Raw genomic sequence first — 24,325 nt, forward strand, 5'->3', positions numbered from 1 at the left:
AGCAATTCTCAGAAGGACAAGAGGCCTTGTGTAGCCACTTAACCCCCCACCCCCTCTGAATACTGTCTGACCAATTCCTCTTTCTCTGCCTGAGAAAATCATCATGTTAGCCCCTGGCAGCGATTATAATGATGACATGGCAAAATTATATAGTCTGAGTATACAGTATTGTTACAGTTATAGTCTGAATCCATTACTCCTTCACTGCCCTTTTCCTTTATCTCCTTGTCTCACCTGGCTTGGAAAACCCGTCCGAAGGCTCCCTCTCCAATATCTCTAACATATTGGATATTATTACGGGGATACTCTAGCGCCAGCAGCTTTGAGTTTAGCAGCAGGGAACCGCTGGTACATGGGTTGGGGTGGAGTCGATCCAGCAGGAGCTCCGAGGGAAGAGCGCTCATTGTGGGGGTCTCCATAGCTCTGTGGAGAGAGGGGGATTGAGGAATACAAAGGTGGACACATATATGAATTAAGAAAACTGTGCCTCTTGTTTGCATCTCACCTCTTCCGGTTTCTCCACTGCTTCCTCCGTCTACGGCAGGCGAAGAGGATGATAGTGAAGAAGACCGCAGCTGCAAGTGCAGTCAGGATGATGATGACGGACATGGAGTACGCTGGAGATGATCCTGTGGCCGTGGGAGGGAGACGAGAAGTCTGACGAGGACCTGGTGACTCTGGCTTCATCACTAATGGACACGGAGACAGTTCAAGGCGAAAAGATATCAATTGTTTTATCAGCACTGAAAGTATCACTAGAACCAAGCATTTATTGCATGTTTGCCCAGGGACTGCCCTTTAGGGGGAGCTAGCGAGCCGTTTTGCCACACCCATAAAATACGCAATTTTTTGCCCCGCCTGATGTGTGTGCAAAGTTTCTTGAGTTTTACAGCGGCCCCCAAAAGTGAGTTTCATTTGTAGAAGAAAAAAATGGGTCCTCGCAGGTTTTGTGCTCGGGCCCAAAATATTGCTAACATTTATCAAAAATTTAAAGGGTGTCAGAGATAATACACTGTATAACAAGTCCAATTATATTATATTGTTGAAACAATGTCCAGTATAGCATCACAACTTCATGAAAAAATGGTGAGGGGACAGTGTATACAGGATGTGTCTTGACTTTGGGTGGCAAGCTAATTTACAGTCACATGTTAGCTGCTAACTGATGAAAGAAACAGTGACAGAAGGCAGCAGAAGGCAGCACCTGACACCACGCTTGTCTCCCCACACTGCGGCACTGCACAGTACTCCCAGCGTATGTTCGGATTTGAGGTGAAACACCAGGGCTTGTCGCTGATTCCACCCGGGTTCCTACAGTTGTTGTCTGAGTTCTTCAACTCTGGAATCACATCTACAGACAGGCGGTGCTGGTGGGGAACCTATGGGACAAGACAAAGAAGAAAAGTGTGGAGAAAATCAACAAGAGGAAGGGTTTTGTGACCATTTCTCAACAAAGCCATAAAGTTTTTAGTTTTAGTTTTTAAAAGTAATAAGCAGTACAGAATCAGCTACAAGAGGAACAGGGCAAGTTGACTTTTCTGAACAACTGTAGCATTTTGGAAACTAGCCCTTTACTTCTTGTCCTGTCAGAGGTGTGCTGTATCTTCTGGGATCCAGACTGTGGTGGTTTTGAGTAAAACATTATTGTTCTGGTCTGTGCTCCGGAGAGGGGTAAAGAGTAAAACAGACTTTTCTTGAGACAGTGACAGTGAAGTCTGATCAATACATGTATGTGTTTGTGTGTGTTTTTCCTGGACTGTTCACCAGCTGTTGCAGGCAGATTTGAATGGAGTTTTTCTTTTCCAAGAAATTTCTGACTCTTTATCGAAAACTAACAATGCCCTTCAAATAATTTAAGACATTTTTCGAGGCCCTTTTTAACATCTATCATAAGGTTACAGTTTAATAACTGCAGAGGATGTAAAATGTATGGGATTTTAGTGGTAGCATAATTGCATAAAAAGTGCCAACTCAAACACTGAACATCTGGTGCCTTCACGTGTCATGAGCTTAGTCATCAAAAGAGCAATGGTCCAGCCTCCTCCAAGAGATGTGAAGCTATGAACTGAATCCAACACATGCGCTGCTGTAGCTGTATGTGTCAAGCAAGCTGCTCACAGGGTTGATTTCCCACTGGGGCCGGGAATATTAAAAACAATAAGTCACATACCAGCAGGATGGCAAACTAAGTCCACAATTTGTTGCCAAATTATACAAATTTACCTGTTAATTTTAAAATGCTATAGAACAACTTGATGTAATAACCTACTTTACAAACATTACCATATGCATTATACAGTATATATTGTGTGAATAAATTAACTGTGCAAATTAACTTTTAAGTAATAACGGATGGTCACTACATTCATCACATTTTATGGGCTTATTATGACACTCATTAAACACATCATTAGAATAATAATATGTTTTAATGGTATGTTAAAACCTTATTATTATATTCACAAAACAGGACACTTGAGACACTGCTCACATGACTTTACAGCATGCGTATGTAACATATGACGTGTGGAACAATTTTATATCCACTATAAAAGACATTTGCCCAAAGAACGTAAATGATGACTTTGAACCAAGCCATCACTGAAAGAGCTTCTGTTGTAGATTTTAGAAATGTCAATGACTGACTGAAAATATTGGGAACAGCTGCTCTTGCCTGCAACACTAATGCAATAATGGACCAGGTAGGCAGGTGAAAGCTACACTGTAGTTTCAACTATAATCCACCGTTAGTAAATAAGAGATTTTAAATTAAGTTGGAAGTTGGTCAAATTATTTTCAAGGTTGTTTCATTGTACATTTCCAAACGCAAGGAAAAACAAATTATGTAAAATGTATTTCTCCTGCTCTATTTTGTTTTGCACATAGATTATGTCTTAAATTTTCAGAAGCAGACGCACATAATAATACACACTCATTACATGCACAATCACAAATGACTGGATGTTAATTTTTAACATGAACTCTAAGCCCTATTTTGAAATAAATGAAGATGTAGCAAGTAGGATATTAATTTATTAACTTTAATATAATAAGTAGACAAGTGCAAGTGAACATAGAGGGATTGAGATTTGGGGATTTGGGACTTAGAGCAAAATATCAAAGAAGCTTGATACTGTGTAACTTCGTATTCAGTATTTGTGAAACACGTGTTCCTAAAAAAGAAGAATGTCGAAGTTTTTTAACCTCATTTAGTTAAGAAACATACAGTACAGGCCTTTTGAAGTTCAGAATGAAAATGGTGCAATCAGCCTCACTTTACCCTCTGGGAGATCTGCTCCAGTAGACATTATCCCAATTGTGCTAGTATTATACTTACAAAAGGAAATTAAGGCTTTAATGTTGGCCAGGAACTTAAGCATATTCATCAAAATGATCCCATCCTGTTTAACAGCCTACCTTTTAAACGTTTAACGTTTGGCCAAAACATCATATCACCAAATTCCAGCTTCTTCCTGGAAGCAACACATGCTATATTCTTACTACCTTTAACTTTATATCCTGACTTTTAGTGTAGACTAGTGTTTCTCAACGGGGCAGTACCGCCCCCCCAGAGGGCGTTCCGAGGACGATGGGGGCACTGGAAGGAATATTTTGGAAGGGGGGCGCTGAGCTGCTTTTGGGGGCGTTTGTTGGTTGGAAATTCTAAGGCGAGTTTACACTTAAGATTCACAGGACTTAAGATTCCATCCCCCTTTCCCCCTTCTCTTGCAGGTGTTGTCCTTTCTCTGTGCTGTCTGTTTGTGCCCCCCCATCCCCGTGTCTGCCCCCCTGTCCGGCCCGGTGACAAATCAATACATAATTAAATAAATAATAAAACAGACAAAGGAGTATTTTAATACTCTCTTGTTAAAGTAAAATCTGTCTGGCACAATATGGTATCCAGGTCATTATACTCTATACCAGGCTGCTGGGCAGGACAGGTTTAAAAAAAAAAAAAAAAAAAAAAAAAAAACACTTAAGATTCACAACAATTCGAGTTTAAACAAACATCTTTTTTGATGGGGGGCGGTAAGGGACCTGGATAATGGATAGGGGGGCACTGGCCCAAAAAAGACTGAGAACCACTGGTGTAGACCAATGGTTCCCAAACCTTTTTAGACCATTGTCATCCAATTTAACCCATCCCTGAAGGGAGAAGTTGTCGGCAGATGTTGGTTTTAACAATTGAAAAAAAAAAAAGTAACATAAAGTGTTGTTAATGTAAATTATGTTTACCGTGGTTAAATGCGAAAAATGCATTATAAATTAAAAACTGATTAAGACAAATCCTCAAGGCACCCCAGGGTGCCACAGCCCCCACTTTGGAAACCACTGGTGTAGACAATACACTGGTATCATGGAGCTCTAATTGACAGTTCACTAAGCCCCTGCTGCTGCTACACAAGGTATGCAGTTTACAGTGATAATGGTGGAAGATTTACCATTCAAAATTCTTAGTAATTTACAGTAACAGTGGGTCCTTGATTTCAGACAGTGGTAGACAAAAGCAGGTTTCTCGTTTCTATTCCATAACCATCAATTTTGTTCACTCAAATCACAACTGTTGCTAGCAGATTTTTTCAGCTATAGCTAGCAAGCAAATCTGTATTTAGCTGACTTTTTAATTCTTCAAGCTGTTACAAGCATCCTGTAAATAGTGTGTATACGCACAAAAGAGCCTTTTGTGTTTGAACCAACTCCAACACAGTGCGGAAATACTACACAACATGTAGTATGAAATTCTGCTAGATTAGGTTACTACTGTTGGTAGTAAGCCAGTTTGCTGGACATGCTAAATTTTGTAGCTTACGTCAGAGCACACTAACACAAAATAATGCTGTATGAAATTCCACTGGAAGTAGGCTATCGGGTTACTACTGTTGGTAGTAAGCTAGGTAGCCGTAAATGCTAACATTTGCAGGTTAAATTAGAGAAGACAAACACGCTGTTTAATCCATTCTTTACACTTTCACTCTTTTTTTTGGTTTTGGAGAGCATAAAACTTAAATTAAAATAAGTGTGTCCTACCTTTTACATTCTCCTGGGTTATGATTTGTTTCTTTCTCAAACATACACCCACACAAGCAACTCTGGCCAATATCAACCAGTAGTAGGAGACAGTAAATCATGTCCTGTGTTTTCTGATTGAAGGGGATGTTCGTTGAAGTAGATACAGACATCCGTTAATCTGATAATTCTCCCTGTGTGGGAAACCAAACCATTGTGACGTTGTGTGTGCGTTTTTGTACTTCAGGGGATATGTTAGATGTAGCCTTCATATTTTTTAGTATGTGCTCTAATGTGTACATGGTTTGGGAAGTGTGTGAGGGAGAAAAAAATTATTTATTTGAGAACTTAAAGTGTAAGCCAACATTGGGTGGAGAGAATGTGCAAATATTTGTAAATTGCATTAGAGAGCGACACACGTTCTCTCAATTTCAATGTATGTGTGTGTGTGTCTGTTAGCAAGTGCAACGTGTGTGTGTAAGTGATGGAGTCTGTGCAGCATATGCGTGTGAAAGCTAATTGCTTCCAGAGGCAGGATGTGACATGATGAGTCCCTCCCTCTCTGCTGATCTGGCACACACACACACACACACACACTACACAGGAGAGTACTAACAGTTCACCCTAACAGACCCTCTCACTGAGTAGAGCCATAAAAACATGAATACGCTTTTGGGCCACAGGGGTGTGTGTTATATGAGTGTGTGTGTGTGTGTGTGTGTGTGTGTGTGTGTGTGTGTTTGCAGTTGTAAGCACTTTTGTGTTTTTTGGTTTCTGGTTAGAGGTCAGGAATGTTTGATATAAAACTAAACATCCACACCAAAGTATGAATACAATTAAATAAGTATTTTTTTTTCCCAGTAGAAACTGAATTATTAAACCAACTGACCCTTCACTAAGCCACGCCCCTTTTATCATGGCGCTGCCTCTGTCTATTACTTCACTCCCTGGAGAAATATTGTCAAAATTTTGGATAAAACTATCTCAGAATGAAGACGATGGTTTTGCAGTTGCATTGTGCATTTGAAGGTTTTATTCAGGCTGTCAAACTGACTTGAAAAAAATAAAGACAGAAGCTAAAGCCTACATATCACAGTATAAAAGTGAACCACTGCATTACCTGACTATTGAGAAAGAGGACAACAATATTAAGGATCAACACTGTTCCTGTACGGCTGGGTAGGTCTCTAGTCACTATTACAACCATTTAAAAACAATAGGGATTTATAACGTTACATTTAGTAGTAATTTTGCTAGCATTAGCTAACTAACGTTACATTAGAAACAAGAGACAGCCTACATTTTTCTGGATTTGTTTTAGGTTTTGGAAAGGGAATGAATAGAACTTCTCCTTTCAACCTCTCTGGGTAGTGATTGTAATTATTTCAAGTGCCCTTAAGAACAGCGTTTGACCATATCTTGGAAAAATACAGCCAAAATAAGTTAGCTAACGACGCATTTTCCATAAGAGTAAATGGAGCTCTGCCATGAAAATGTCGGACCTCAGTTAGAGGGAGTCCTATACTGCGCTGTGATTGGTCAGCTGTGTATTCGGGGCGTAGCTTATTGAAGGGTCAATTCTATTGAATCTTCTGTCTGCATTCTAAAATATTGCACGTGCAATTGTATCTTATGGGTGATCAACTAAGAATTATTGCATAGATGACAACAGGTGCAAACACAATAGAGGTGGCAGTATTTAAATGAGGGTTTTGCTTGTTTTAATGGTTTCCGTCATGGAGAGTCGGAAGGGAAAGCAGCCACCGCGTAAAAGTCTTGGTTTATTTCTCTGCGCAGCACTTGGCGGTTTGCACTTTCCTTTCAAACAAATTAAATACAGATGCTGTTGCACTCACATGAAATTGCTTTTAGGCTTGTTGGATCACATTGTGTGTAGTAAATAAATGTATTTGTATTTGTTACCCTTCTATTACTTTGCACTATAAAATTGAAATGCCCCAAATTGCATATTCATTAAGGCAAAAGTTATAAATGAACAACAGGTGCTACCTTCCACTTTTGGAAGACATCATTCTTCGTGCACACCATTAGTAGATTAGTAGACACCTTACATGTTAATTTGCTGTGATATCAAGTTTGCGCACATTTTTACTCACGCAAACCTTTAGTAAATCTGGCCCAGTGTGACAGTGTGGCTTTAAAAACATTTACACACACATACACACAAACCACAATACCTGTTGGCTCCATGGCTGACATGGTATCCCAGACCTCGTCACATTCGCACTGCCTTGGTAGAAACGGCCTCTGTCATCATAACATGTTGCTGTTCATACCAGAACAGAATGGATTTAGGATTAATATGTTACCATCTAATAAATAATCAAGTCATTTCTGTGTGAGATTAGTTCTGATGACTGGATACATCTTTGTTGGTACTTAAACTCTTTTTACACTTACTTGTAATTTGGTCTCTCTTGATGTCTGAAATGTAGAAAAGAAGAGGACAAAATAAGATAGATTAAAAACATTATTAATAAATAAAGAGGAAGGAAATAATAAAGGAGAAGCACAGCTATGAAGTCATCTGAATAAAAAACATTTCATGGGGAAATCAGCGCACCACTTCAGGTCAATTCAGTACAGTGATGATTATCTTACAAAGCAAACATGCAGACTACTGCCTAGAGACTCGAGTCACACACCTGCAGCTGCATATTTTGGCCCAGCTAGTCAGACCCTCTTAATGACCTCATCAGTATCAGTGACCTGCAGTCTAGCAGGCCAGGCTTTATTTGGCTATCTGCATACAAGTAACTGCAGCCAGCCAACTGCTGCTTTACTTTCATGTAATTTCCTGTCTGCTTGTATGCTGTGCTCAAGCTGTTAGATTTAGCACATTCTAGCAAAGTAATTCAATAAATCAAATTTATTTATTTATTTTTTTAAATGTAACGTGAAGCATAAAGTCAATTGATCTTTTCAGTGTGTTAATTAGTCTTTTGTTTTCTTCTGTAACACACTACATTCTGTAAGCCGGAAACAAACTCATGCATATAAACCTTTTTGGATTATTTGCGGGGGGTTTTCTCAGTAAGTGATATCTTACCCACAAAAGGGACATGTGTACAAGCCTCAGGGTCTGTGCGAAGACTTGGCAAGCTCTGACAGTTGGGCAGCAGTGAACTGGGAGTGTGGGACCCAGGGACAGAGCTGAACAGGCCCGGCTGGACTGAACTGCTGCCCTCCAGTACCAACCACTCCTTATGGCAGTACAGCTCCTTCACTGCCAGGCAGTGTTCTCTGTTTGAGAAACAAAAGAAATACATGATGATGCTCCATTTATTGATTAATTATTTTTGTTAATTTACTTTCTAAATGTATCTCCTCCATCACTTCTTGTTAATTTATTCAATTCATTCATTTTTTCTTTGACTCATTCATTTGTATATATTAACAGGTGAAACAAAGAGCAAAAAGACACATAATGCTACCTGCAGACAGGTTTAGGTGCCGGTCCTAACCCTGATGGGTTGCAGTCAGGGAAGGAGGAGTGGCAGAGCAGTGAGCGTATAGCAGGGCTACAAAGCATACTGAGCCCTTCCAGTTCCGTCCACCAGCTCTGAACCAGGTACTCCTGCATGTCCTCGGGGTCCGAGAGGGAGGAGTTAAAGAAAACCAGCAAATCATCTCGTAGAATGGTGCGGCAGACATCTCCACGATACGCACTGCAGTAGCCTGTGACGCCCTTATAGAGTCTGTGGTAAGAAGATGCACATAAATAGCCACACATTTAGTACAATTTGTATGTGCGAATATATCTGAACCACATCTAGATAAAGTCAAGCTACAATCTCTCAACCTCACTGGCAGTGAGGAGAAGTTGAACTAGGAATGGGAAATGGCTTTATTTACTGTGTCAGTTATTAAATTAATGAAATTAGCAAAGGACAGTAAATACCCCTCAACACACAGGGATAGTTCACCATGGCACTGCCCTTCATCTGTAATACTATTGCCTGGACAAATTTGTAATTTCTGTGGAGGTGTATTGTCCAAAAAAGAAAGTGAAACAGTGAGAAATAGATGCCATCAATGGGCCCTCAGTCGCCTAAGTCTTTCACTGCTTTGGCTTACAGTTAGTGAACTCGTGTGGAGTTCATTAACTGTTTGTCCACTACAAACAAAATAAGAAACGCTCTACTTGTATCAACTGAAACATCCTTTTAACACTGTCCAGATGTTGATCATGAAACAGACTGTGGAAGGAAATGAATGAAATTATATCCTGTCCGTCTGCCTGTTGGAATTCGTTGTTGCCTCTAGATTGAACCGGTTGGTCATCCACACATACATATATACATACGTCATTAACCTGCCCGTCTATCTACTGGGACTCTTTGCGTCCCTGCCTATCTTTTTCCCAGTTTCCCACTCTGTCTGCCTGCTCTTATGTCAGTTTGTCTTTCAGCATGGATATGATCCACATCCTTGGTCTTTCTGCCAGCCTGCACGTCTGACAGCCTTCACTCCACATTTCTCTCTGGCTGCAAACACTTACAATCTCCAGATGTTGCCTCTCTGGGAGATTGGCGCTTCGGCGGAGTTCAAGTCAAACCATCAAACTTAAAGCTGACCTGTAAATCCATCATCCCACCGTGTTCTCCTTCTCTTTACCATTTCTCTATGTCTCTCTCTCTCTGCTTCTATATCCTATTAATATATGGCCCAGATGTGGTCATGAGTTGGCAAATCATGTAAGATCTAACCATTAAGCCTGATCCTTTTGTCTTCTGTGATCCTGCAAAATCCACAGTCTCTTTCTTCATTTTTACCTCAGAAATTCTCATCAGGCATCCAAAGGCCAACGTTTTCTCTTTCTCCTACGTGTCTCTCTTTTTCCCCTTCTCTCTTTCTCCCCTTCTCTCTTTCTCCCCTTCTCTCTTTCTCTCTTTCTGCAGTTACAAAGTCCAGATGTGGTAACTGGGGTTGTGTTGTGGTTCAGCAAAGTTCATTCAACTCACACCATATGGGTGACTGAGAGACTGAGAGAATCCCTCTTGGCACTGCAGGTTTATTGAGCTAAAATGCATTTTGTCTTCAGTAGACCCAAAGGAAGCAACAGTACTTAGTCTCTTTAAACACAGTGCAAACACAGCTGCTTATCAATATTGAATTTAGTGACAGGCAATGTGCTGTGTAGTTTTTTGATTCAAGGTGGTTCAGCTTGGCTGAAACACTTTTTGTGTAAACCCATGAGAAATAGCATTTAGAAATAAAACACAGAGCATTTCTCTTACCTCCACTCTACAGGGAAGTGACAATATCCAGAAGATGTCGGATGAAGGGACACAAATAGAAGGAAAGGGCAGAAGAGGGGAGACAGACAGACAAGAGAAGGAAAAAATACAAAAATCAGTCTCAGCAAGAAGAAAAAACCAACCATCGTGCTTCTCTCACCAACTCATAGCTAGCTGTGATTAAACTGAGGGACAAACAGGTGGCTGGACAGTGTGTGTGGTCAGGGAGGAAGGGGTGCTGGTGTGTTTTTTTAGGTGACTGTGGTCAAGGGGTGTGTTGGCGAGTGTCGTCAAGGTATCAACCAAATGGAGGGGGACAACAAACAGCTGAAGCCACACAGAACACAACTAATATAAATGGCAGCTAACATAACTCGAGACAAAGCAGTAGCAATGCCCTAATACAAAGAGACGGAAGAGCTACAAGTATCTAGTTGGTTTTCCACTGATTTCAGAGACAGAGATTTTGGAATGTGTGATATCTTGATTGGAAATGAAAACGTGTCACTACCTGCGACGGTGACTTTAGCAGTTGCCTTGACAGTGTTGGCTCCAGCACTGTGTCTGTTGGAGGCCAGACATGTGTAGAGAGCGGGCTTATTCACCGTCACTTTAAGAACGGACAGGATCACCTCTCCAGTCAAAGTCTCTTCGACCGATGCCCCTGAGATCTGGGGGGGGGGGGGGGCATTGAGAGAAAAGGAAAAGGTAGCAGTAATGTATCATCATGCAAGGACAAATTGCACTTACAAATATACACAACTATATTGGCTTTTATAGGTTTTTGTCAACCTGACTACTGATACTGTCTCATATAAAGTTATTTTAGCAAACTTGGAACTATTAGATTATTTTAGATTATAATAGAAAGATTTATTCATCCCAAATGGGGAAACTCAATTTCTATCAGATCACAACATACAACAAAAACAGAAAAGGCAACCATTGCGTGCACACAAGACAAGAAATAAACCCATTAAAAGCCTTCTGCTTTTAATTGTTTGTTTTTTTTAAAGGAACTACTAAGTGTCTTAAAGACACTGTGGATGGTCTAAGATCCATGATCTATTTAAAAATTGAAAAGACACAGAGAACATTAGCAATCATTTGGAGTTGTGTTTCAGGCCACCTGATCTTTTTAACTCTGGGTTGGGTTTTAAATCTGGCTCTGCATATATGAAACAAATATCCCCCCTAACTTCCATCATGAAATAAAAAATGATTAAAAACATTTAATATGAAAGTGCTCATACACTATTCATAATATACTTTCAAGGGTGTTGAGTTGTTAAAAGTGCCTACACTATGTGACTTGCATTAATATAACTACTTGTAGTCATTTAGAGGATTTAGAAATTTCTGGTATTCACACTGGGCGACGAGATAAAATGTTTTGTTTGTATTCTCACTTACATGTATATAAATGATATATGTGAGAGCCTGTGAGTATGTGTGTGTGTGTGTGTGTGCGCGCGTGTGTGTGTGTGTGTGTGTGTGTGTGTGTGTGTGTGTGTGTGTGTGTGTGTGTGTGTGTGAGTGAGTGAGTGAGTTTGTTAGTCATGGTGCTGATGTGCAACGGGTCTATATTTGAAGTTATGTCTGACACCGCCTGTTTTTAGGACGAGCTCGATTAATGACTTCAACTAGCTGCCAGAAAAGCAGCTCACACATGTCATTTTAATCAGCACGCACATACATAGCATTTACCAGCATTATGGGCCTGTAAACACGTTGTAGCTAGCACCCAAGACTATTAAAAAGCCAGACATTGTGTGGTGTACGTCTGCCTCCAATGGCAATCGTAAAAAAATGTCTGCTGCCTAGTTTAACCTTCTCTGACATTCTTAAAGTGTTCCGTGTGTAACGTCATGTCTATGATTAATTTAACCATCACAATGACACATGTAAACATGAGATTATTAGACAAAATGTACGCATCATAAAAATTGGACACTTGGCACTCACAAAATAGGTTTCAGTTATGGTGCTTGTTTAAAAGATTCATCAGCAGGTACCTTTATATCTCCTATAGTTATTTTATCTTTTTATGAACTCTATATTCATCAGCCCTGTGTAACAGCTAAATACCCCAGTCAGACCCCCTTTACAAGTCAACAGTTAACACAAACCATTCAACACCACAAGAACCTTTGTGCTTGCTCCCTTAAAAAAGACAACCCAATTAAAGCTGATAACACTGTGTATCACTGGCTAAATGGAAGGCAATCTCTTCAATCCTCTGTCACCATAATGAGAATTCCATTGCTGTTTATATCACTGATCCCACAGCCACTCTATGAGTGCATTGGCTATGTGTGTGTGTGTGTGTGTGTGTGTGTGTGTGTGTGTGAGACAGAGAGAGCGGGGGATAAGTGCTTCCTTGAATGCGTTGTTGTTTGCATTACGGTATACTTACTGTATGTGTGTGTGGACGTGTGTTCCTAGTATTCTGGTTTCCCTATTTCCCCTCGCTAATGCACGTAACTACAATACTATGTTTTGTTGATCAAATATATCAATAACACCAGTGTGTTGATGCAGAGACGTGCAGCAACAGGTGTCTCAAAAGAGAAGAACGTCAATTAGCCTAAACCACTTAAGAGCAGCGCAGGTTGCTTCTGTAGACCAAAAAAACAGAGATCCACTGGGAGAACTGGTACTGAATAAGTCATAGATTTGTTTCCAAATGTACAGTGGGTCAAGCCAGTAAATTGTTGTGTCTGTTCTTTGGATATGCTTGCTAGCTGGGAAGCGTTTTGCTGCTAATATGACAAAATAGACAATGCTAATGTGCTGGTTGCAGGTATAAGCCATTAATCTACTAAATAGCTAGTTATATTGTATTCTTTAGAGCAGTCCAATATAGTTTAATCTCAGATGTATATGAAGATTTGTGAAGATGAAGGTTTCATAACTAAAACTTAATGGGACTGTAAGGCATGTTGGCTTTCTACTCTGTTATTGTCGCAGCTTTCACATTATGTAAGACTCTGCAGCTGACAATGTGTCACAATGTCAGCTACGTGATGAAATTTCTCTGATGCTGGCTGTGTTGACTTGACATTTGAGCCAAACTCAACCACTGTGAAGGAGACAAGAATATTCCTGCAGAGATCACAAGCATTAATGAGAGACAAAGTGGACCGGGCATAGATGGATGGATGGATGGATGGATGGATGGAGATGCCACCATAAACAATGTCATCACTTTGGATTGGATGCTTTTTGACCCTGATAGGGACACATTTATGGACTGAATTCAAATATCAGCATCAATAAAGGACGAGTTAAAAACTCATTTTGGTCAACCCCAAACACTTGCTTTCACACACACAAATGCACATTGAACCTGAACACTTACAGTGTTCCCATTTTCCAGCCAGGTGATTGTGGGGATTGGATTTCCTGTGGCGTTACACTCCAGGGAAATCTGGCTGCCATACGCGACCCTCTTCTCCTTAGGAACCCGCAGGATTCGTGCTGGAGCTGAACACGGAGACACAGTGTGGACATATAAACTCACATACTGCAACCAAACTATTGTATTCCACTGTTTTGACAATTTACAATTTTAAGTACATATGCACATACTAAGCATAGAGAGTGAAAACACATTTAAATACATACCCTGTACCTCTATGCTGACAGGCTTTGAAAAGGCCAGACCAAAGCTATTCCTGGCCACGCAGCGATACTGTCCTGCATCCTCCTTCTGTATGTTGTGGATCTTCAACGCACCATAGTCAAGAACGGTAACACGGTCACTGACCTGGGAGAGATTTGCTGGAATTATTCACCTTTATAATATATAAAAAAAAAGTTTTCATTTGCTTTCAAGCTGTTGTTAAATTAGGTGAAGATTGTTAATTTGTCTATAGAACATAGAAAAGATTTAAATTCAGGTATGATGTAGGTGTGATGCAAATTAGCGACAAAAGGCATTAATGAGAAACCAGGGCTTGAAAAGGGTTCCTAGGTACGTATCGAATATGCACCAACAGGCATTGGGGGAATCCATGAGCTATCTTGGCTTGCAGTCTGAAAGGAAGAGGTGTGATGCGAATTTGCGACAATCAGCATTAACATTATTATAACATCTTCTATCTATCTTTTATCTAATGCTATTGGACACCAGAAAACAAGCCAAAACATAGGACATTTTGAGCTCTTATGTGTTCATTTACAGTCTGGATATTTTTACAGTCTGGACCCATTCCATGTGCAGGTGAGACATATACAAACACTCCAATGACTACCTAACTAAAGCTAAATCAGTGAAATGTCTCATGTAGCTGGAAAACATCCACCAACTGCCTGTTGTTGTTCAATGTTTTGAAGGGAAAGAAGTGCATGCCTTGATAAGCTCATCATCTTTGAGCCAGGTCACATCCGGTTTGGGGTTGCCGAGGGTAACGCAGGGCAACACTGCTTTGGATTCTACCAGAAGGGTTACATTGGTAGGATGGCGCTTGATTTGTGGCTCTGATGTAGAGACAGACAAGACAAGAGAGACAATATTTTGATTAAGCCCTTTGTCTCAGTGCTACTTTGAGTGTGTTGTTCTTAATGGAATTGGACCATGATCTCAAGATTGACTAGACTCCAGTCGTACAACCTTGGAAGAAAGCAGACATACTCATCTTTAGCTGCAGCGCTCCACAGCTCTTGGCTGGCTCCCCAATGCCGTTACTGGCGAGGCAGCAGTACTCTCCATTGTCTGACTCTCTTACATGAGGGATCATTAGCATCTGTCCCTGTTCCCTGGTAATGTACCGGGGGTCATAGTACCTGGGGGGGGGGGGGGGGGTGAAGCAAAGCAGAGTCTGATTGTGAGCAGAAGGGACCAGTGGACTTCTTAACATACTTTACTTTTTATTTGTCTTAAAATATTAAAAGCTTTAGAAATATAGGCTATTCTTTAGACAAAATGTGTACCAAACACAGAACAATCAATATATGTTTGTATATGTATGTGACTATCAATGTTTGCAGGCAGCTGGTATTATTTATGTTTTATTCTTGCAAATGTTAGCATTATGTCCAAACATTTTACCAAATTGTTTTAATGTTAGCCTAGCTGCTAGTGTTACATCCAGTATTTTATCATTTATTGCCAGTGTTAGCCAACAGTAGCTAATGTTGACACCATTACATAGAAACTGCTTTAATGTTTGCCTTTTGCTGTCCAACTTTAGCAGCTAATTTCACTTACTTTTTATCATTTAACTTGTGGTTGATTTAGTTAGAGGCTAATGGTACATACAGGTATTAAATCATTTTTGTCTATTTTACATTGTAATGGTCATTTAGTTATTGACACTGTATCGTGTTATTGTCATCTTAGCCTTTCAGTTAGAAGTGTTTTTGATGTACTTTTTGCTAGTGTTAGCTAATGTAATGACATTACTAACATTTTTAGAATTTGCCTGAAAGTGAACCTTTTTGACACTAATATGTTTCATACCTCAGTGGGAAAGCGCTGTTTGCATCAAATATATGTAGCCAAAATAAAGATAAAAACAAGTATTTCACAGATTACCATTGAAGCTTGTGAGATTCCTTAATGAACCTGCAAAGGTAGATTCCTAGAAATATTAGTTGCTGAATAATGAAAGAGGTTAAGGTGTGAACTTACATTATTGGGTGGTTATTCTTGGTCCAAGTGATTTCAGCAGGGGGACGGGACTCCACCTCACAGATGAAGGTGGCATTGTGATCCAGTAGTACATCCAGTGTCTCTAATAAGGTGATGATACGAGGAGCTAGGCAATGAAAACATGAAGACTTTTGTTACAACACAAGAAATCCATCCCGAAAATCTTTTCTAAGTCACTGACAGCATTGATATAAGACTTTTTAATTTTCTTTAAACTACAATACACAGCCATCACGCTTTATTATGCATTGGCACTGAAAATGCCATTGAGCTGAATCACTGTTGTTTATTTATAATACATTGCAGTCTTCCTCAGGGAAGTGTAAACAGCTGCATATTTTCAGCACTAAGTATTTGACATTCTTGGCATTCCTGTTTTAGATTTGAGTAGTCTGTTTCGGTCACTCAGCATCCAGCTATGACTGCTGACTAATGGGACAGAGGTTTTAGGGTTTGTTAGCAGGACAGGAGAACAGTGACCGCGAGGGGAAGGCGAGTCTGTTTATTGGTGTAATGACATCTGAAGCATTTGGGATTTTAGTATTGACAGAAAACATAAGGAGAAAAGTATTAGAAGGAAGTAAGGATGACAGAGAAGAAAAGAGGTGAACTCGAGCTAACATTTTGAGGTTTGTTATGGCTTTATTTCTTTATTCAAGCAGAAGATGAAGCAAGGACAGTTTCATTTAACCCCTTGACGCCGATTGTCGCAAATTCGCATCACACCTCTTCCTTTCAGACTGCAAGCCAAGATAGCTCATGGATTCCCCCAATGCCTGTTGTCGCTAATTTGCATCACACCTACATCATACCTGAATTTATATCTTTTCTATGTTCTATAGACAAATTAACATTCTTCACTTAATTTAACAACAGCTTGAATGCAAATGAAAACACAAATAATTTAAAAAAAAAATTTTTTGTAAAACAATTCAGGCGTCAAGGGGTTAAGGTTCAAGGATAGGCTCCATTCCCAGTGCTCACACTGTTCTCTACTATCCCATTTCAAGAGATGGTATTTGTTAAAAGGAAAGTGTGTAAATTAACAGTTTACAGTTCACTGCATTTACAATTTATCAAAACCACCTGCCACCTAATATAAACCTGGTGAATCCAGAGTAAAGATGTGATCAATATTTGTTTCATGCATATAGTCATGAAAGGGAGTAGTAAGAAAAAAAGGAGAAGAGGGATTATTTTTAGACAAGTGAGACACAGGTTAAAAGGAAGGCAACTCAGTATTAGTAAGGTAGTCTGATATTTATTTTTTTACTCTAGTGAATATATTGACAAGGAGAAAATAAGAGGGAGAGTAAAAACAAACAAAAAGACATGTTGAAAGGGAAAACCCATGGAAGAATATAGTAGTATCACAGGGGTGAGGCAGTAACTGTTTATATGTGGATTCAGATCAGAGACATCAGGGTTGCTTTAAACTTTGTATGAACTAAGAAGAGAACAGAGGAGAGAAGAAGAAGTCAAAACAGAGGAGGGGAAAAGGAACGGAGAGGAAAGTGAAGAAGAAAATGAAAGGAGGATAAAGGAAAGGATCAGGATTTAAAGAACATTATGCTTGTTTTGTCTCTTGTGAAACAAAGATTTCACAATAACATAGCCTCCCTACATGCCCACCCCAACCCTAGGTCACTGCTGCTGTTTGACTCATGAAGGGGTGAAAGAAAGCTACTGTAAATCAAACTGAAACCCTGGTATGAGGTTAAACGTTGGCTTGAAACTATTTTAGCCAAGGTCAAAATAAGGTGAAATATCTCACTAGTACCTGCTTTATAAAGTGATTTCCCATTGTTATTTTTAGCCATGCTAGCAGCATGGCTCTATGAAAGGCAACAGTGGTGGTTGGTCAGGATGTCCACCACAATTAATGTTGTACAGACATTCAGGTTTCCCAGAGGATGAATCCTAATGACTTTGATGATCCTCTGACTTTTTAGAGGCATCATCAGGTCAGAATTTTAATTTGTGCATTACTTTGGTTTATGCCCAAATACTTGAAAACTATAATGACATCAGCCTCAGCTAAATAGTTTTTAGCATTAGCATAGAGTCCTCTGAAAGTCAGAAAATACTTACACAGATTCAATAATAATGTTGACTGTACTTGCAGCACATTATAGTAGAGCCTGGGTTTTTGGAGTGGGTTAGTTGCAAAATGTCTTTTCCCCCACTATGTTAGTTTTGCTATTGCCAATATTATGTCTGACCAGATGGACAACATCTGAAGAGTTTCACTGTGACTCATGTTTAAAAGAGAGCCTCTCTGGATTTGACCTTGTGAGAGGTTCTTGTTTGGAAATGCTGTTTGGACACCAGACATGATACAGGGCTGTCAAGGTCCTTAGAGGAGGCCAATTACAGTGATCCCATCTGCTCTCTACATATGTTGTAAAAACCTTCTTGATCCGAACCAACTGCCTCTTATTATCGTTTGCTTTCCTTATTTTTACTGTTTGTGGTTTCACTCCATAACATAAATATATACATTTGCTGGTGTGCAGCAGAAAACGTCTCGGGTTACGTATGTAACCCTGGTTCCCCGAGAAGGGGAACGAGACACTGCGTCGGTTACGACACTATGGGAACGCCTCTAGGCGAAGCAGGTCTGAACGTGAATGAAATCACTCCAATCCTATTGGCTTGTTGCTAGAACGGTAAGGTGTGACGGAATAACCGGAGGAGTATAAAGCACACCTGTACACACTCATCATTAGCTTCAGGCGGGGAGAGAGGTGCGGCGGGCCGACGCAGTGTCTCGTTCCCCTTCTCGGGGAACCAGGGTTACATATGTAACCCGAGACGTTCCACTTCGAGGGAATTCGAACTGCGTCGGTTACGACACTATGGGAACGAGATACCCACTAAACCGTGCCGAAAACCCCGCCTGCCCCAGTGTGCAATAAAGTGGCACTACTAAGAGGAGAGCGCACGAGTGCCAGGTGCCGAAGGAAGGTCAAGACTGTAAACCGAATGAACGTGTGCGGAGTGGCCTAGCCAGCCGCTACACAAATATCCTGCAAAGAGGCCCCGGAAAGGAGGACTTGAGAGGCCGCCATGCCTCTGGTAGAATGAGCCCTCACAGCCACAGGTGAAGGCAAACCGCGCACCTGATAGGCCAGGGAAATAGTCTGAACAATCCAGTTGCTAATAATATGTTAGCACAGCCCTGGGGGACCCAAAACACACTAGCAGCTGGTCAGCCTTCCTCCAACGGGAGGACCTCTGAGTGTAAATACTCAGTGCTCTGACAGGGCAGAGCAGATGAAGTCTCCCGTCCTCCGCCGTCACATGAGGTGGAGGATGAAATGCCTGCAGCACTGTGGACCCTGCCGCACAAGAAGGCACTTTAGGGATGTATCCTGGACGAGGGTGCAGGATAGCCCTAATATTCCCCGGGGCAAACTCCAGGCTTTGCAGGGAAACCGAAAGCGCTTGGAGATCCCCCACCCTCCTCAGAGAGGTGATAGCAAGGAGAAAGGCCATCTTGAGGGTCAAGTGCTTAGCCTCAGCTGACTCCAGGGGTTCGAAGGGGGCCCCAAGAACCACCGCCAGATCCCGAGTGGGAACCTTGGACCGAGTCGCAGTTCTCATCCTCCGGGCACCACGGAGGATCCGTGTGGACGGGGTCCTGACGCTGAGGAGGGTCTCGACTGCTCCGGCTGTTAGACCCGCCTCTAGGTACTGTGCCCCCTCAGGGGCCAGACCCACAGTCGCCATACGGTGGGGCAAGGGTGAAGAACCCGGCCCTGCGCCTGGGACAGCAGGTCTCTCCTCAGAGGGACCTGCCACGGCGGGCCGTCCAGGAGCAACATGATGTCCGAGAACCACACCAGGGTTGGCCAGAACAGGGCTACGAGCAGTAGGCCGACATTTTCCTGGCGGACCCGCTCCAGAACCCCCGGGAGCAGAGCCCGGATGGATATAATACCCGCATGGAAAGGGCTTTGCAACGGGCGCAGGCAGCCCCCTCGAGAGCTGCCCGGGCATGCTCCATCCCCAAACATGAGACACACATCTCATGAGAATCTCCATCCGCGATGTACCGAGGGCAATAAAAAATCTGTACATCTGGTTGCCGGACATGCTGGTAGACTTCTTCTTCAGGTAAGACACACTGCTTGTAGGACTGGAGCTTTCTTCAAACAACATACAGAGCGCCTGCTGAATAGAAAAAAGCTAATGATGAGTGTGTACAGGTGTGCTTTATACTCCTCCGGTTATTCCGTCACACCTTACCGTTCTAGCAACAAGCCAATAGGATTGGAGTGATTTCATTCACGTTCAGACCTGCTACGCCTAGAGGCGTTCCCATAGTGTCGTAACCGACGCAGTTCGAGTTCCCTCGAAGGGGAACTGTGCATTGGTGCATTTTACCAATGTGTCCAGTTGTGGAAATGTTTGTCCTCAGATATTATAGCTAACAAGTGAATTTCCAAGTACATTTTAGTCATTTTGTCATTGTGTACTTAGATCTGCCAGTTATGCAAATTCAAATGTATTTTACAACAGATACCATCAATGTTATTATTGATGCCTTTCTCTGCAGTCACCACTGAAATAATCTTTCTAACTCACTTTTAACTTGCATCTTTTCTGTGTTTGTTCATTTCCTCCAGTACCCAGTAGGTCTCTGTCAACTTTTAAACCATCCTTTGGTTCCTTTGGTGTTTGCTTTGATTTGCAGTTCATCCTCTAGGATTTTTTCCCTACTTTGAAACAAATTGTAAACAGTTTTCTCTCTGACTCATGCAGACCAGATACAAGATTTTATGTTCTTCTTTTTTTTTTAATTGATAATTTCATTATGGTCAAACAAGAGCAAACACAAAAATAGTATTGTTCTCGTGGCACGTCATGTCTGCTAGGGAGTCATCCATTGTTTGTAGAGGTTCGGTTCACACAGACCAGCTGAGCAACATTAAACACCCTCTTTAACCTATCACAATGCCTTTAAATGCATAAGTGGTCTTGATTCACGCTTCTAGGGCATATTTACAATAATACTGGCCTCCGGCGTAGTTGACTAAAAGACATTGTGCTTTTGACAGAAAATGTTGATTCTACATGTATTTGTCTGCAGGAAAGGAGGTGTAATATTGTTTTGGTTCATGCTGTCACTAGTTGATTAACATTCATTTTAACTGTTTGTTCACACTCATTTCAAATGAAATCAAACACAGCAAATAAAAGACAGCTCAGCCTAGCAGAACACATGAAAGTGAATCCTTTTGTGACATCCATCTCAGCTTTGCTCAACTTCACCCACGCCTCAGAGCCACAACAAAGAGGCAATAATAATTATATAATAATGCATTTTACAGCACTTGTCAATCCAGAGTTGCTAAATATTCGTTTGTAGCCACAGCTTGTAAAACTGTCCTCACTCCAGTCACGGGTGATTACATTAGATCTTGAAAACCCAAACCTTGCTCGTACTCGGTCCCTCCATTTTATTTTAGTCTAACAGCGTTTTTGCGTTTTTACCTAGCTTTACTGTGAAGCTGGGAGACAGCTGACTCTGTCCAACATTAAAAACTACTGCTGACTAATTAACACATACAGTATCTTGTTTGTGTAACCAGTACATTCAAGGACATTTAAAAACATCAACTTATGGTATTTAGGAGGAATTTCATGCTGGTAATCAAAGCATACTGTATAAGGACTCACAATCTTTACTGTCCAACACTCTATTACCTTCGGGTACTGAGGATGCGGTAGCCCTGGAAAGAATTCCAATGATTCTGACAATATTGTATTTGCACAACATCGTCATTAGTTGTTTTCTGCTACCATATGAACCTTCCAGACCTCTCAGGTCATCTGTGACAGGCCCGTTTTATGTCCCCAGAGTCAAAACTAAGCATGAAGAAGAAGCGTTCAGTTTTTATGCTCCATATGTCTGGAACAAACTCCCAGAAAACTGCAGATCTACCAAAACTCTCAGTTCTTTTAATTCAAGACTGAAGACTTTTCTTTTAAACCCTGCCTTTTATTAAATCAAATTTAAGGCTTTTGATTAATATCTTACACTGTCCTGTTTTATTCTATTCTATGTTGCTTTTCTGTTTTATGTAAGACACTTTGAATTGCCTAGTTGTTGGAATGTGTTACACAAATAAACTTGACTTTCCTTGCTTAAAGTGTTTGGTAACATTACTGACAGGCAAATCATTTTTCTCACTCGGATCTACAAATTAGTGCTGACAGGATGCCTTCAGTGATTTGGACCAACAAGAAAGATGCCATCCACATTCGTTTCAAGCTTCTAATCACCGATACATTACACAACGCACAGGCCGTCTGCCAAGTCCAGCCCAACACCGTGTCAACTCAACCTAGTTTACCAGCTACAATATCTACCCCGACAGAATGTGACAGCATCTACACCACCTGTTTCTCTGACTGTACTGTACATCTGTACTAATAAAACATGTATTGTATGTCAAGGCCTGTGTATGGAACTGTAAAATTGTGCCAGCATTCGATATGGTACCCATCTCACATGTCCTGAAATCCTGATGCCACAGCTGAACTTGCTGTCAAAAGTCAGCCCACAAGACGTCCATTTTTTCATTATATCTGGACCTTTTATCTTTTCATTATCAATGCTTTCATATGGCAAGTGCAAAACAGATGAGAGGTTTATTACAGCTATTGAAGTTGATTAAAGCCTCTGAGTTCGATTACTGAAGAAACACAGGAATTAAAGTTGCATGGTGCCCACTTAGTTTCTGATCATGTTCGCACGGCACGGCTGTGGTGGAGGCGAATCATCTGCAAACAGCAAAGGGAATAACCAGTTCCTAACCACCTTTACAACAGCCTGCAGAGAGGATATGCCAGAATGTAGGAAGGATATAGATTTAGTCACATTTACACTATGTAGGCCTATAAACACCTTCTCCTTTTCCCTGCAGGATGCGGTGGAAAACAGGTGATGTGTACGTATGTGGGGAAACTCAACCTGCATTCTCTTTAGGAAAAGTCTTTACACACGGTTAAAAAACTCAAGTGCCAGAATAGAGGATGCTCTCCATGATATTTATTTGTTACTTACCTATGCATTGTTGAATATGTTATCTTTAGCCTACTGAGCTTTTCATATTTACTCACACATTGGTGCACATTCAGAGATAAGATTTAGCAAAATCTCTATATTGTAAATACAGCACCGGGCTATATTGCTTATCCATGTCCCTTTTCCTTCTTCTGTTTTGTACATTGTTTACATTTTGTGACACTTATTACTATATCTTAGTAAGCACAAGACAGTTTCTTCTCTTCTATTAATGAAGGCATACAAAAGTCACAGTGTTTTAGGTGTGCAATACTTCAATATGCTTTTGATAAACCTATGTTACAAAACACACTCTTAACAACTCTGCAAGCAAATGAAAAACTCATGTACCTCTCTGTATCCCGTAACTTGAGGTGACCAGAACCAGCAGAAAGAGGATCTTGAAGACTGAAATGGTTTCTACAATCTTCATCCTGGCTCTAGAACGCCTTGACAAATCTTTTTCACCGGTACAGAATAAGCTGGTGGTTAGAATCCCATAGCAGGTAAGGCGATGCTCTTGTTGGTTCACTCGGTGTGTTTCTTCACTGTGTGCGTCTGCGTCTTAGCCAGGGACAGCCATGAGCTCTGTGCTCAACAAGCACCAGCTCAGTCACTCTGTGTGTGTGTGTGTGTGTGTGTGTTTGTGATGGACAGTGGCAGCTGCTAGCTGTCCTCATGTACAGTCACTCACAGGTTTTGTAGCCACGCTCAAAGCTCCAATGCCTTTAGAGTGTTATCCTCATTCACAGTAATCAACAACAGTGTCAGTCCACTGTTTATTCATCGAAACACAGAAAAAGCTGCATTCAAGGTTCTGCGCTTTAGGGCCATTTTAGTTGACATAAAGTACATTTGTCTCAGTGAAGCTATATACCAGAAGTCCAAAACTCAGAGATAGCAAACATTGCTGCACAAATATAGTACAAATCCACTTTTCAATCACTTTTTTGCTGTCACATATCTCCAATCCCATTTGTATCCAATCTAGTCCAAGTTTCAACTTCTGTAACACAGAATTTTACCCAATATAGGACAGGATAGATTACCAGTCAAATACAGTAAGCTACAATATATGGTATGTGCATCTGAACCTTCTTTTCTCATTAATATGCTGTTTTATATGCAGATAAACAACATTAAAAATATGTGTGAAGCATCACATACTGGAAAACAGCTGTCCATATTTTTACAAAGAAATGTACACACAGGCGTATTCCAACTCGCTACTTAACATGTATTTACTTTTACACTTTGATGCACACACACACACACAGAGTCCAGGAGACAGCCTTTGTGTCCACCTGTTGCCTGCCAGCCTGTATG

General features: G+C 40.9%; 1 protein-coding gene across 1 annotated transcript; it reads right to left on the reverse strand.

Moving 5' to 3' along the window:
• Window positions 1–230: 230 nt before the first annotated feature.
• Window positions 231–23,631, reverse strand: LOC119906542 (muscle, skeletal receptor tyrosine protein kinase-like). Its single transcript, XM_038723908.1, has 15 exons — window positions 23,351–23,631; window positions 15,904–16,030; window positions 14,905–15,056; window positions 14,623–14,750; window positions 13,896–14,037; window positions 13,630–13,754; window positions 10,780–10,939; window positions 10,269–10,275; window positions 8,463–8,726; window positions 8,078–8,271; window positions 7,429–7,452; window positions 7,206–7,294; window positions 1,205–1,379; window positions 506–689; window positions 231–423 (listed from the first exon to the last, which is right to left on the reverse strand). Exons 1-15 carry the CDS (start codon window positions 23,430–23,432, stop codon window positions 231–233), a joined length of 2,046 nt encoding a protein of 681 aa, XP_038579836.1. The 5' UTR covers window positions 23,433–23,631.
• Window positions 23,632–24,325: the final 694 nt, after the last annotated feature.

Source organism: Micropterus salmoides, unplaced genomic scaffold (assembly GCF_014851395.1).
Source record: "Micropterus salmoides isolate LMB-PRFRI ecotype aquatic unplaced genomic scaffold, ASM1485139v1 Ms_hic_scaffold_1661, whole genome shotgun sequence".
Lineage (NCBI taxonomy): Eukaryota > Metazoa > Chordata > Actinopteri > Centrarchiformes > Centrarchidae > Micropterus > Micropterus salmoides.